The sequence below is a fragment of the Haliotis asinina genome, chromosome 16 (assembly GCF_037392515.1).
Source record: "Haliotis asinina isolate JCU_RB_2024 chromosome 16, JCU_Hal_asi_v2, whole genome shotgun sequence".
Taxonomy (NCBI): domain Eukaryota; kingdom Metazoa; phylum Mollusca; class Gastropoda; order Lepetellida; family Haliotidae; genus Haliotis; species Haliotis asinina.
In genome coordinates this window covers 45,943,055-45,955,933 of record NC_090295.1, presented here as the reverse complement: position 1 = coordinate 45,955,933, position 12,879 = coordinate 45,943,055, and the positions used below count along the sequence as shown (strand labels likewise).

The following is a 12,879-nucleotide window of genomic DNA, read 5'->3' as shown; positions in this document are numbered from 1 at the left end:
ATCAGTACTGACTACCTTTCTTGTGCATGACCAAATCACTTCAGCATCATAGAGGTCTCTCCAGAAACCTACAACTGAGGGTTCGAATCCCGGTTCTCTTGAATTGTGTATAATTTCTAGCTTTATCAGTCACGCACACACACCACCTCCCTTGGGCGTGGGGGTGAGGGGGTGGGGTGTGATATTTTTCTTCTGTAGTGTTCAAGTACACCGTGCCCAAAGCAATTAAAATCCCGAAGTATTTTGCACTCAAATTCCCCTGTTCGCGGTACGGAAAGTACATAAAATAAATAGTTCACTCGACTGTCACGTGACTGGCAATACACGTTGGAAAAAGCCAAGTGATCAGCCTTATCGTTGCTGATGTCTCAAGCAGTATACAGTGACCCGGCCAGTCCCAAGAAGAGTTAGTGGGGACACTATTACGCATGCATGTTCGCCGTATTTGACCTGACAGTTTAGCCTTGGGATACAATCACCGTGAGGCGGACACGTGGAGTTGGGATATTGAGGTTGTCCTACTGGTATGTTTGATTATGTACACGTTCTCCTTAGATACCCACAGATTATATTCTGCCTCAATGTTTTGGGGGTTTTTTTCTGGGGAACACTTGACATGGATTTGCATGTGTTAGTCAGTGCTGCCCCCAGTGGGACAAGATGGCTCACCTTCTCGCTAACACCGTGAGACTATAAATACATGTTGATGAAGACGTTGAACCCGGATACACTGATGTGGCATGCTTGTTTCAACCCTCTATTATAATGTGTGCCCCGTGGTCTGTTGGAAATAGGTTTATTAAAAGTCGATGGCTGTTATTAATAATTGTAGGTTCAAGCAATTGTTTATTTGATGTGATATTTAATGTACATCATTAAAGATTCGTTAAAACTCTGCCCAGCCTGGCATTTGTAAAGGAGGGGGCGGAAGGGTACTCGGTACGCTCACTGTATGTTCAGCTGGGCGACAATATGTCCTGGATAGACTGCTGTGTTTATATGCTAGGGAAAGACACTGTTGCCAATATATGAGGGTAACTGCTTTGTAGTAAACAGTACATGGTATGTTGATTAACGACGCTGGAGAGAACTATTGTAAATTTAATTCGTTTTCCTTTATCATGAAGATTTAAATTGCTTTAAATGTATTATTAAATTCACACACGAATGCTAGTTCTGTTTGGGTAGTTGCCATGGTAACACTTATTCACACTTTCAAGTTAAGTACAAATCCACATTCTCGAAGTAGGGCACTTCAGCATACAAAATCAGACAACTCACTCACTCAGTCATATAGGCTTTCGCTACAGGACAACTGAAGAACTTGCAGATCATAATAATGATACATTCATTCATATAATGCGGAAATTCAGGACATAAATGTCCTTTTGGTGGGAGGATTCGTTTAAATATAGTAGTGTCTGAACAAGAAGGCCTTCAGTTGAGATTTATAGGAAGAGAGCCTAGAGGCAGAATAGAGATATTCTGGGAGACTGTTCCATTTTGATGCAGCAGGGAAAGAAAATGTTCTTTTTCCAAAAGAGTTTTCACTCAGAGGTTAAAAATAAACAAGCATCTTGTGTCAGAGTTCTTATTAAATAGCGTCGATGTGATCAAAGACAGCTTCTTAGAGTTCCATGATCATTTAGTGACTGAGTGAGTTTAGTTTTGCGGCGCACTCAGTAATATGCCAGCTATGTGGCGGCGGTCTGTAAATACTCGAGTATGGACATACAATCCAGTGATCAACATTATGAGCATCGATCTGTATAATTGGGAACCGATGACGTCAGCGTGGGTTACTGAAGACACATTCTAACCCCTCACGGGCCTTTCTTGCACAGCACAATGCACAGTCTTGCATAAATGATTCAGACGAGGCACAAAGCATTGAGCGTTTTTTCTATGTTATACATCTACATTTCCATTTGGAAAATGTTTGTTCAGAAATTTCATCACCAAAACGCTGGGATGTGGAGGAAATACCTACTGCCTGTGACCTTGACCCTGTGTGTTATTAGTGACGTCATCTCGGGGACGAACCCGAACTCGGGACCAGGAAGGAACAGACTGACAGAGCTTGACTATCGGAGAGGTATGTTTACAGTAGATAGGAGCAGTTGGGAACATTAACGTATATTAAACATTGCTTTTTGTGTTGTGTTTTCTGTGAGTTTTAATTGGTAACTGTAAGTATAACATTATAAGTTTACTCATTATAGAGTGGGCCTAGTGTTAAGCGCTGGCTCGTCACTCCGAAGATCCGTGTTCATTTCCCCAAATGGTGTAAAACTAATTTCACTCTCTAAATTCATTTCAGACTTCGTAATTGGACCTCATGAAACAGGTACAGCCTTTGTTTTACGTTTCATTTGCTGGCAATCAGAGGATTATGCTCTTAATTACCCGGTGTGAACAAATATGATAAACATACGAATGTTTTGGTGTTTTTAGACAGAGCAGATTATTGTCAAATAGTCAACAGTCGTAGTGACGAATACTTGTTATGTGAAAATTGTTTTACACGGTAGCTCAGAATAAACCTGCATCAGACAAAGGTATATTGCACATTGCAGCACAAATTACGGATAACGGATTAAATGAAAACGTGAAAAAATGGACATAGACGAACAAAATATTTTGAGTTGATTCATTGAGTTCATTGAGTTGATTCGTTGAGTTCACTGAGTTGATTCATTGAGTTCACTGGGTTGATTCGTTCATAGCTCACGTGGCTAAACATTTGTTGTTTAAATATGACGTATAAAGACCACATTTGAAATCAGATTAATACAAAATATGGCATTCTTTATTGTTTGAGTAAAAAAAATGAGAGAAACTTCAAAATGTTTCAAACAGAAATTACGGCTGAACCGTACGAGGTTCCTGTAAAGGTATATGTTCCACAGCTCAGCATCGTCTGTAGAAAACTATCGGATAAAGAGAACATGTAGTCTTTGATATTGTAATTGTTTTTGTGATGAATTTCGTGTAATTTTCACGTAATATTCGTTTATATATCTAATTAAGAATTTACCCACCATTAAATTATTCGTATTGTTGTGTTTTGTTCAGGATTCTGGTAGAATGGTGCGTTTCACAATCTAGCTAACGCGAAAACTAAGTTTTCTATCATGAGTTCTATTATGTATCATCCATCTATCCATATGTTATATATAAATATATGTTATATATTGTTATTTTTCTATATCTTTCAGACTTCTCATCTCAAGCAATACTCAGAGACATGGGTAAGTCAGATTATGACGCAATTCACTGTACAGCTGAGATAGATTTGTGGAGTGAGTGAAAGATGAAATACAGAGAAATACACAGTGGGTGAGGGGAAGATAAAAAGAGAGAACTGGATACAGAGAGAAAGAGGAAGAAAACAAGACAGGAGAGAGAGAAAAGGGGAAACATGAATGAGAGAGTGGGGAGATTCCTTCCATGGGGTACAAATGTCTACATATCACAATTTCATACTAGATACACTTTGGTCATATCAGTTTCATCGATTTCATACTTTACCTTTAACCTTTGACCTTTGACCTTTGATCATCTAGCCTTACTCAAAGTATTAAAATGTTTGCGTATAATATATCAACGTTTTAGTATTCTTTGTTTCTTTCAGATGTGCAGATTCCAGTTGATTATAATCCAAGTAAGACAGCAATTTCGTGTTCTTTCACATGACTTTCACCCCTACTTTCATTGACAATTTGAAAAAATAAAGGGTAACTCGATCCGGGTTAGAACTTGTTTTCCGCCACCCACGATTACATTATGGTATTAGAGGAACCTAGGGATCACGTGTGGGTGAATGTTCGGTTAAAATCGGTGATGGTAGGCGAAGTAACAAAGTGGATCCGAAGGTATGACTCACTACCTTGGCAGATGCATGTCACAGTATATCACTTGCGTAGGTCGATGCTCATGATGTCAATCACTAGTCCAGACTCAGTGATTCCCAGACTGCCGATAGAGCAGGATATGCCTACCCATATTTCCAACACCTGGTGTCGACGCTGATTTTCACTGATCCGTTGTTAACTTTCATCACTGTTTTTTTTCGCCCGATGGAAGGGAAAGACATAGATGCACCTGCTCGTTGCACCTCAAGTTACATGTGACGTGTCGAAGGGGATGGACGCCAGTTTCCATTATGACAGTTTGACCTCTGTGGTTATTTCTAATACTAATATCGAATCACTCATCTGATTATTTGTGTATTGTTTAACGTCACATTCTGCAATATTCATCTACGTAATCGAGTCTGGACCATACAATCCTGTGATCAACAGGATGAGCATAGATCAACTGAGCAACTGGGATACGATAACATGTGTCAACCAGGTCAGTGAGTTTGACCACCCGATCCGGTCAGTCGTCTTCTACGACAAGAATAGGTTGCTGAAGACTATTCTAACTGGGGCACTGCTATGTAGAGCTGTTAAATATATACATTAGGCAGCATCGATATGCACTATGAACTTAATGATTATAAAACACATTTTTTACAGCTGTTCTGAATCCCATCCTGCTGTCAATGATGTGTGCATACTGTCGTGAACATAGGATTCAGTCGTGCATTGATCGCATTTGCTCCAGGACAACGGCAGGTGGGGCCGGCGAGGAAGCCTAATGGTTAAAGCGTCACCTCGTCACACTGAAGACCCTGGTTCGATTCAGCAAATGGGGGTAAACGAAGCTCATCCTGGTAGTCTCGCCCCAGTAATATTGCTGGAGTATTGCCAAAGGCGGCGAAAACACCTTACTCACTCACTCACTCTTCAGTATCAGTATATGTAGTGGCTATGATGACGCCCCGCCCCATGGTAAAGCTACAGTATTGCACAGCGTAGAAATATGCTCATTCACTTACTCTCTATTTTCTTTGACGACTTTCATATATGGTGTACATTTCTGTCACTATGTCCTATGGACTATAAATACCAGGGCTGTACAATGCCAGTAAATGGAAATGGATCTTCTGAGTAAAACATAGAAGTTGTAACTAACTGTGGTGATAAGATGTTAAATGACACAGCTAACATACATAGTATACATGTGTAACTCCTTGTGTACAAGATTAATACCTGTTTGTTCCAACACTTTTGGATGACTGCAGTGTATGGTACATTATTTGCAGAAACGATGTGTAATCATGACAGGTAATAAAAACAATTCATTGAACATTTTGTCCAGTGGTTCATTTTGTGGGACAAGGTTTTCCTGTGACCGCCTGGATGGTACAAGAACGCAGGTGCAATACTTGTGTCCCCCCACGACTATATGCGAAAATATACGTTTACTACCAAAAGTTTCCAAATGCAACATAACGAGGGACAAAAAAATTATTCTTGGGAGCTTCTTACAAAGCATCAAATCAATATACATTCATTTGTGTGCTCTATTCGAGATTATGGTGGGAAACGGATGACCCAGTTGTGGAGTCATCCATCAAGAGTTGCTTCCCTTGGACATGCCAGCATCCTATTATTGTGTTCGACTCATGATATGTTCTGGTTTGAGATTCTTGTTATAACGATATGAGACATGACAATGAGAAGCTTAAACACAGAACATTCGTTCTATTCTATGCAAGAATTGTATATACACAGGTGTAAGAAACTTTTATTTAGTATCAAAGCCATAGAGAGGGCGGCACTGGTACTCGCATATCGGATATAAAGAGATGCAGTCCTTTTTGAGGATGGATGGTTGAGTACAGGGCTGGATGGTTGTGTACAGGGCTGGATGGTTGAATACAGGGTTGAATGGTTGTGTACAGGGCTGGATGGTTGCGTACAGGGCTGGATGGTTGTGCACAAGGTTGACTTGTTGTGTACAGGGTTGGATGGTTGTGTACAGGGCTGGATGGTTGAGTACAGGGTTGAATGGTTGTTAACAAGGTTGGATGGTTGTGTACAGGGCTGGATGGTTGTGTACAGGGTGGATGGTTGTGTACAGGGCTGGATGGTTGCGTACAGGGCTGGATGGTTGTGTACAGGGCTGGATGGTTGTGTGCATGGTTGGATGGCTGTGTACAGGGTTGAGTGGTTGTGTACAAGTTTGGATGGTTGGGTACAGGGCTGGGTGGTTGTGTACAGGGCTGGATGGTTGCGTACAGGGATGGATGGTTGTGCACAAGGTTGACTTGTTGTGTACAGGGCTGGATGATTGCGTACAGGACTGGATGGTTGTGCACAAGGTTGAATGGTTGTATACAGGGTTGGATGGTTGTGTACAGGGTTGGATGGTTGTGTACAGGGTTGGATGGTTGTGTACAAGGTGGATGGTTGTATACAGGGTTGGATGGTTGTGTACAGGGTTGGATGGTTGTGTACAAGGTTGGATGGTTGTGTACAAGGTTGGATGGTTGTGTACAAGGTTGGATGGTTGTGTACAGGGTTGGGTGGTTGTGTACAAGGTTGGATGGTTGTGTACAGGGTTGGATGGTTGTGTACAGAGCTGGATGATTGCGTACATGGCTGGATGGTTGTGCACAAGGTTGGATGGTTGTGTGCATGGTTGGATGGCTGTGTACGGGGTTGAGTGGTTGAGTACAGGGCTGGACGGTTGTGTGCAGGGTTGGGTGGTTGTGTACAAGTTTGGATGGTTGAGTACAGGGCTGGGTGGTTGTGTACAGGGCTGGATGGTTGAGTACATGGTTGGATGGTTGAGTACAGGGTTGGATGGTTGTGAACAGGGCTGAATGGTTGTGTACAGGGTTGGACGGTTGTTTTCAACCTTGAATGGTTGTGTACAAGGTTGAATGGTTGTTTACAAGGTTGAATCTTGGCGTACAAGTCTGCATGGTTGTCTTACAAGGTTGAAGGTTGTGTACAAGGTGGAGTTGTTGTGTAGAAAGCAGTATGGATGTATACAAAGGAATGTATACTAGCAATGTATACTAGGAATGTCTCGCTGGTAACGTTAATAGCCCATAACGCACTTTTATGTTTATATCCGGCCTCTGACAAACCTGTCACATATAGAGACATTGTGCATAAACTTTTCAATCACGTGGGGCGTTGCCAAGCAACGTTTTTGACGTCATAATTGAGAAGGCGTCGTCGGAGGTTGCTATAATTTGTTATTTGCATATCACGTAACAAAAATAGGCAATCTGATTGGAAGTTTACATGCAGACAGGTATTATCATGCTGACACATGGTCAACGAGATCTGGACAACGAGGTCTCTATGACGATACCAGCATAGACTTGAAAGACTTGAGTCTCTTTTCCTCGCCGACAGTTGGTATGAGGTGAAAATGATGGGTGACACAGATGGATGTTGACAGCAACTGCCACGCCTATCACTGGAGAACAATACCAATCTTCACGCTGTCGGATATGATATTACACATGCAAGTTGAGCACGGTATGTCGGTGTTTGACGCCTTAGACTAGATCTGGACTGTATGGACTCATTAGTGTGACGGACTAGTGAATACCGTTTGATTTTCTGAATAAGGTGAGTTTAACTAGAAAGACAAGTAAAGATTAGTTCATTGGCAGGTCACTGTCTCTATTTTCCGGAGATGGTTTTTAAAGCTTTGCGAGTTGAGATTGCTCACCAATGCTGTTTGCAATGGAACACTACACTGATCAGAAGATTAGCAACCAATGGGCTCTGGTGTTTTTTTCTAATGTTTTCTTCTCATTTACTGCATACATTTACACTTTACTGCCGGAACCTCCTGTCTTTGAGTCTGTTCAAGGTTTACTAACGTAGTCTTCTCTTTGGTTCTATCCACTTACGTTTTACTAGCCTAGTCTTCTTGTTTACTCTATCCATATACGTTTTACTACCGTAGTCTTCTCGTTTACGCTATCCATTTACGTTTTACTAGCCTAGCCTCCTCGTTTACTCTATCCATTTACGTTTTACTAGCCTAGCCTTTACTAGCCACCTATGCTTGTCGGTAGACGCGACTAACGGGATCATGTGGTCAGGCTCACTGATTTGGTTGACCCATGTTATCGTTATCCGAACGGCGTGGATCTATGCTCATGCTGTTGGTCACTGTGTTAACAGGTCTAGACCGCCACCATATAGCTGGAATATTGCTGAATGTATGAAACGCACTTCACACTCACACACACAGTTATGAGAAAATATAACTATATTGATTTGCATATTTCAGTTCAGGTGAGTTAGTTAAGGTGAGCTAGTTCAGGTAAGCAAGTTCATATGAGCTTGTACAGGTAAACTAGTTCACGTAAGCAAGTTCAGGTGAGCTAGTTCAGGTAAGCAAGTTCATATGAGCTTGTACAGGTAAACTAGTTCACGTAAGCAAGTTCAGGTGAGTTAGTTCAGGTAGACAAGTTCAGGTAAGCTAGCTCAGGTAAGCAGGTTTAGGTGAGCTAGAGTTCAAGTGGGCTAGTTCAGGTAAGCTGCTTCAGGTTAGCGGTGTAAGGTTACCTAGTTCAGCTGAGCTTCTTCGGGCTAGCTACTGAGCATTTTGTATTTGGTGTGCCTGTTACATGATTCAATTTGAATATTGGCCTTCAGAAATCTCTGTGGATCACAGCCATGATGATGAAATATGCGCTGTCTGTGGCACTCACTCTGTGTGTCATTGGTGACATCATGCCAGGAGCTGGATGGAACAGAGTGGTGACACTTGCTGTCCAGCCAGGTACTATACTGTTGATGAGGTTACAGATGTAAAGGAGTCTGGAATATTGGGAAGGTCCCTCTCATCATCTGTTACTTTGATACCTAAGAACGACACTTTGATATTCAGGGTCACATCCACTGAACAGTTTGTGGCTATGAAATCTGAGATATGTTTTGCTTATTTGCCATAGTTTTGTGTTGGTGGCAGAACTACCGGCGTAACTGTTCTGTCAAGAACACCAGGTCCCGATTTCTCGATACAAGAAAGTCTTAGTGTTGACTGAAGTTAACGCTATCACTTAAATTTTAGAAAACGATGGAAAATGCTTTCTCCAGAATGAACTGAAATCGATATTTAACATAGCAGACAGTTTGAGTGAAATAGATACCTTACTTGAGTTGTTTGAGCTTTGCTGTATTTTACAAATACAGCTGAGTTAGAAATTCAGCTGTTTTATATCGTCAACTCAAACTTGAAATCGGAATAAAAACTTAAGTTTGTTTCCTGACATCAGGTTCTGGCTGACATGACTGAATATACTGAACAGACTTCCTACTTGACAACGGTACACGAATCTGTATCAAAACGTCGCACTCATGTTGTTGCTATCCATGAAGTCTCTTCAATGTTACCCTTCCCAACTTGTAAAGTGCCGCTCAAGTTATGACTGAATATTCAAGGCAGAGCAATTGCACATCTGGACAGAACAATAGACAGGACAGACATTTGTGGTAAACCAACGCAGTTCTCAAGGCAAAACATCAGATAGACAGTAGACAATTTACATTTCTTACATGTAACTTGTTATATTTAGGATTACACTTTCTTAGTAAAACTTGCGATGGTTGAGTGGGTTAGACGGCTGACTCCGTGGGTGTGGGTGCGATGGAATGGGTCTTAGTCCAACAGAGAATCTCTTCTTTACTGAGAAAGTGTGATCCCCAAATATAACACATGTTACATTTGACCACTTTCTAAAATGTCACTGTGTAATCATACATTTCTGCAGTTATTATTATATTGTTTCTGTCACGCCAGTCTCTGAAGTAAAACTGTATTTTACGTATTTCAGAGGCCTTCGGACCAGGTAACAAGGATGATATATCAGGTACAGCTTTCCCTAAACTTCATGATAAATATAAATAACAATAATATAATAAATATCCATTCAGACATCCCAGAGACAATATATATTGAGTCTGTATTCTGAGGATATCAAGTTAAAAAGTTTTAGGAAAATATGAGCGTCCTGTGTCAACCATTCGACCTGTCTGAAAATTTTCACCGAAGATTTTACTGTTTTGCACTGGTGCTTTTATCCTTCCTCACATGAAGGTAAAAAGTGAGTGAGTGAGTTTAGTTTTACGCCATATGTTGACATTGTATGAGTAAGTGAGTTCATCTTTACGCGGCACTATGCAATATTCCAGCTATATGACGGTAGTCTGTAAATATTCGATTCTGGACCAGACAAGCCAGTGATCAACAGCATAAGCGAGGATCTGCGCAAATACGATGACATGTGTCAACCATGTCAGTGAGCCTGACTGCCCGATCCCGTTAGTCCGATCGTCAATCATGGGATTACAAAAGTGGGGTGTGGGGTGGGACATCACTTCACATTTGAAATTCCAGTAGATGCACAAATTTGATGCGTACTAATACTGTATATTTGTACGATGATTCCATTCCTAGAACAATTATTTTGGTACATGTTGTGTTACAGGTCATGGAGGTTCAGCAGTCCTGTCGATGATGTGTGCGTTTTGTCGCCAACAGGGGAATCAGTCATGCATCGATAGACTGTGCTCAAGGACGTCCGACAGTTATTAGATAGCGAGACGATAACAACGTATACCCCGCACTGGAGTGAGTGAGTGAGTGAGCGGGTTCGGGTCCACGCCGTTAATAACATTCCAGCATTGTTCCACACATAAGGAGGACTTTGGGTGCTATCATTTCTTGACCAAAGAAAAACATCGAGTGAGCGGGTTCGAGTCCACAACATCCTGGCACGGTTCCAAGCATAGGGAGCACACGTAATTCTGTATTTCGTCACATATTATTTCTTGGATAACGAGAACAACGATGAAGAGCCTCTTCCTCACTCTCTTAAAGGATCAATGTCTTTGTCTACGCAACCAGCTTTCGATACAATACTAACGTTTCTGTAACCAGATTTTGCACTGAGGAAAATGAGGTTCGATGATGACAGGTAATAAAGAATTGCTTAAGTTAAATATGCATGTCGTGTCATTTATAGTTATCGACATCAATAGAGAAGCTGTACTTGCCCATGCCACCTTTAACCACAGTCTGCACTATCGTGCAGTTACTGTTAGTATTGGTAAGACGAAGAGGAATCACCATTGCAGGGGCTGGAACCTTATCTTTGACTGTTTCGTCGTGAGAAGTACATCAACTCCACTTGCAGCAAGGAACGTCATCTTTCCCACCTAACATAGCGGAGAATATGAGCATTTCAGAAGGTTCCGGATGAGAAGATAGGCTGCTATATTTTTTATTATTATTTTGGTACAGCTATAGTTATATAGTAGTGCATTGAGTAAACGCGAACATCACGTGACGACAGTCGACAATCGTATTGGAAACTTACATGCAGATAGGTTTTATCATGCTCAGACACTATCAGCAACACAAGTCTCCATGATGTTACCGTTATGGACTGAAGCCGGTCTGATTTCCTGTCCGACCGTTGGTTTGAGGACAACATGAAGAGTGACACAGATGGATGTTGACAGCAACTGCCACGCCTATCACTGGAGAACAATACCAATCTTCACGCTGTCGGGGATAATGTTACACATGCAAGTTGAGCATGATAGGTCGGTGTTGGACGTTTTAACTTAGATCAAGACTGCATGGACTCATTAGTGTGACCCATTACTGTGACGGACTCGTGAATACAATTTGATGTTCTAAACACGGTGAGTTTAACTACCAAAACATGTTTCACATTCGTTCATTAGCAGTTTACTGTCTCTATTTTTATTTGAAGGTTTACTGAAGTTTTGCAAGTTGAGATGTTTAAATCGTTGCTTGGAGTGTAGCTGTACACTGATCAGACAATATCGACCAATAGTTTGTTGCCTTCTTTCTGTTGTTTGCTTTAAAGCATTATCAGGATACCTCCATGTATTTACCTTTACCTATGGTAATCCTCTCAACAGGTAAATAAGGTTTTATTAAAGTAATCTTCTAGGGTATAGTATACGTCAGTGTAAAAGAAGCAAAGCTGTTTCCTATAACACCGAGAAATCCTCCGGTGAAACATTTAACCCACCTGAAAATTGCCTCTATAGTTACCCACCTTTTCAGCCCACAGTTACCCTCCTTCAGCAGAAACTCCTGTAACTTACATTGCAGTACGTCATTGCGCTTTACTGATTGTAAAGGTTCAGCTGAACTAAATCAGGTTATCTGCAGAGCCTTTTTGTGCATTTGATTTATTTATTTTGCGTGTAACATTAAATGCCCTTCAGAAATCTCTGTGGATCACAGCCATGATGATGAAGTACTTGTTGTCCGTGGCACTGAGTCTGTGTGTCATTTGTGACATCATGCCAGGAGCTGGTTCGAACAAAGTGGTGACAGATGCTGTACGGCCAGGTACGATACTGTTGATGAATTTCAGATGAAAGTCTGCCACAAGGGCAAGATCTATCCTCTATTACCTTGACGCCTTAGAACGAATTCAATTGATGGAACAACTGCCACGGTTTTGTGTTTGTGGTAGACCAACTGACGTGACTATTCTTCAAGGAAAACAGGCCGCGATTTCTCCAAACAAAAATGTTTTGACGTTTTCATTCACATTTGAGAAAACAGGAAAATGCATTTCCAATACTAAACCGAACATATATTCTACTCAGCCATAGCAGACAGTATAGGTTTAGTAGATAGGTTGCTTGAATTGTTTTGGCATTTTGATTTTTAACATGTGGTTGATTAAAAAATTCAGGTGTTTCAGACTGCCAAACTCAGTTTGAAACTGGAGTAAAAACTTAAGTTTGTTTCCTGAAATCAGGCCCTGCTTGACATGAGTGAAAACATTGAACAGACTTGCTGCATGACAAGGGTAAAAGAATCTGAATCGAAACGCCACATTCACGAAATAAAAGTCTGTTATCCAAAAAGTCTGTTCAATGTTGTCCTTCCCAACTTGTAAAGTGCCACTCAAAGACGTTGTGGCTGAATATTCAAGGCCGAGCAATGGCAGATCTGGAC

The 12,879-nt window shown here is 41.2% G+C and overlaps 1 protein-coding gene and 1 long non-coding RNA gene across 4 annotated transcripts; both read left to right on the top strand.

Annotated features, from left to right (window-relative positions):
• Nucleotides 1-334: 334 nt before the first annotated feature.
• Nucleotides 335-5,196, top strand: LOC137268152 (uncharacterized). 3 transcript variants are annotated; one of them, XM_067802681.1, is made up of 6 exons: nucleotides 335-524; nucleotides 1,948-2,095; nucleotides 2,321-2,347; nucleotides 3,219-3,251; nucleotides 3,635-3,664; nucleotides 4,612-5,196. In XM_067802681.1, the coding sequence occupies exons 2-6, from the start codon at nucleotides 1,972-1,974 to the stop codon at nucleotides 4,650-4,652; spliced, it is 255 nt and encodes an 84-aa protein (XP_067658782.1). In that variant the 5' UTR covers nucleotides 335-524; nucleotides 1,948-1,971; the 3' UTR covers nucleotides 4,653-5,196. The 3 variants fall into 3 exon arrangements, with proteins under 3 accessions (XP_067658782.1, XP_067658780.1, XP_067658781.1); XM_067802679.1 differs by having other exon boundaries at nucleotides 4,524-5,196; XM_067802680.1 differs by lacking the exon at nucleotides 3,219-3,251 and having other exon boundaries at nucleotides 4,524-5,196.
• Nucleotides 5,197-7,091: 1,895 nt separating this feature from the next.
• Nucleotides 7,092-10,871, top strand: LOC137268182 (uncharacterized). The gene is made up of 4 exons (XR_010955022.1): nucleotides 7,092-7,481; nucleotides 8,523-8,649; nucleotides 9,704-9,739; nucleotides 10,358-10,871. It is a non-coding gene; the product is annotated as an uncharacterized lncRNA (long non-coding RNA).
• Nucleotides 10,872-12,879: the final 2,008 nt, after the last annotated feature.

Excerpts from the sequence above, each read along its gene's own strand:
- LOC137268152 (XM_067802679.1), top strand. The coding sequence starts at position 1,972 with ATGTGGAGGAAATACCTACTGCCTGTGACCTTGACCCTGTGTGTTATT. Across the intron at positions 3,252-3,634 it reads AGCAATACTCAGAGACATGG|ATGTGCAGATTCCAGTTGAT; the intron begins GTAAGTCAGATT and ends TGTTTCTTTCAG. Across the intron at positions 3,665-4,523 it reads TCCAGTTGATTATAATCCAA|CTGTTCTGAATCCCATCCTG; the intron begins GTAAGACAGCAA and ends CATTTTTTACAG.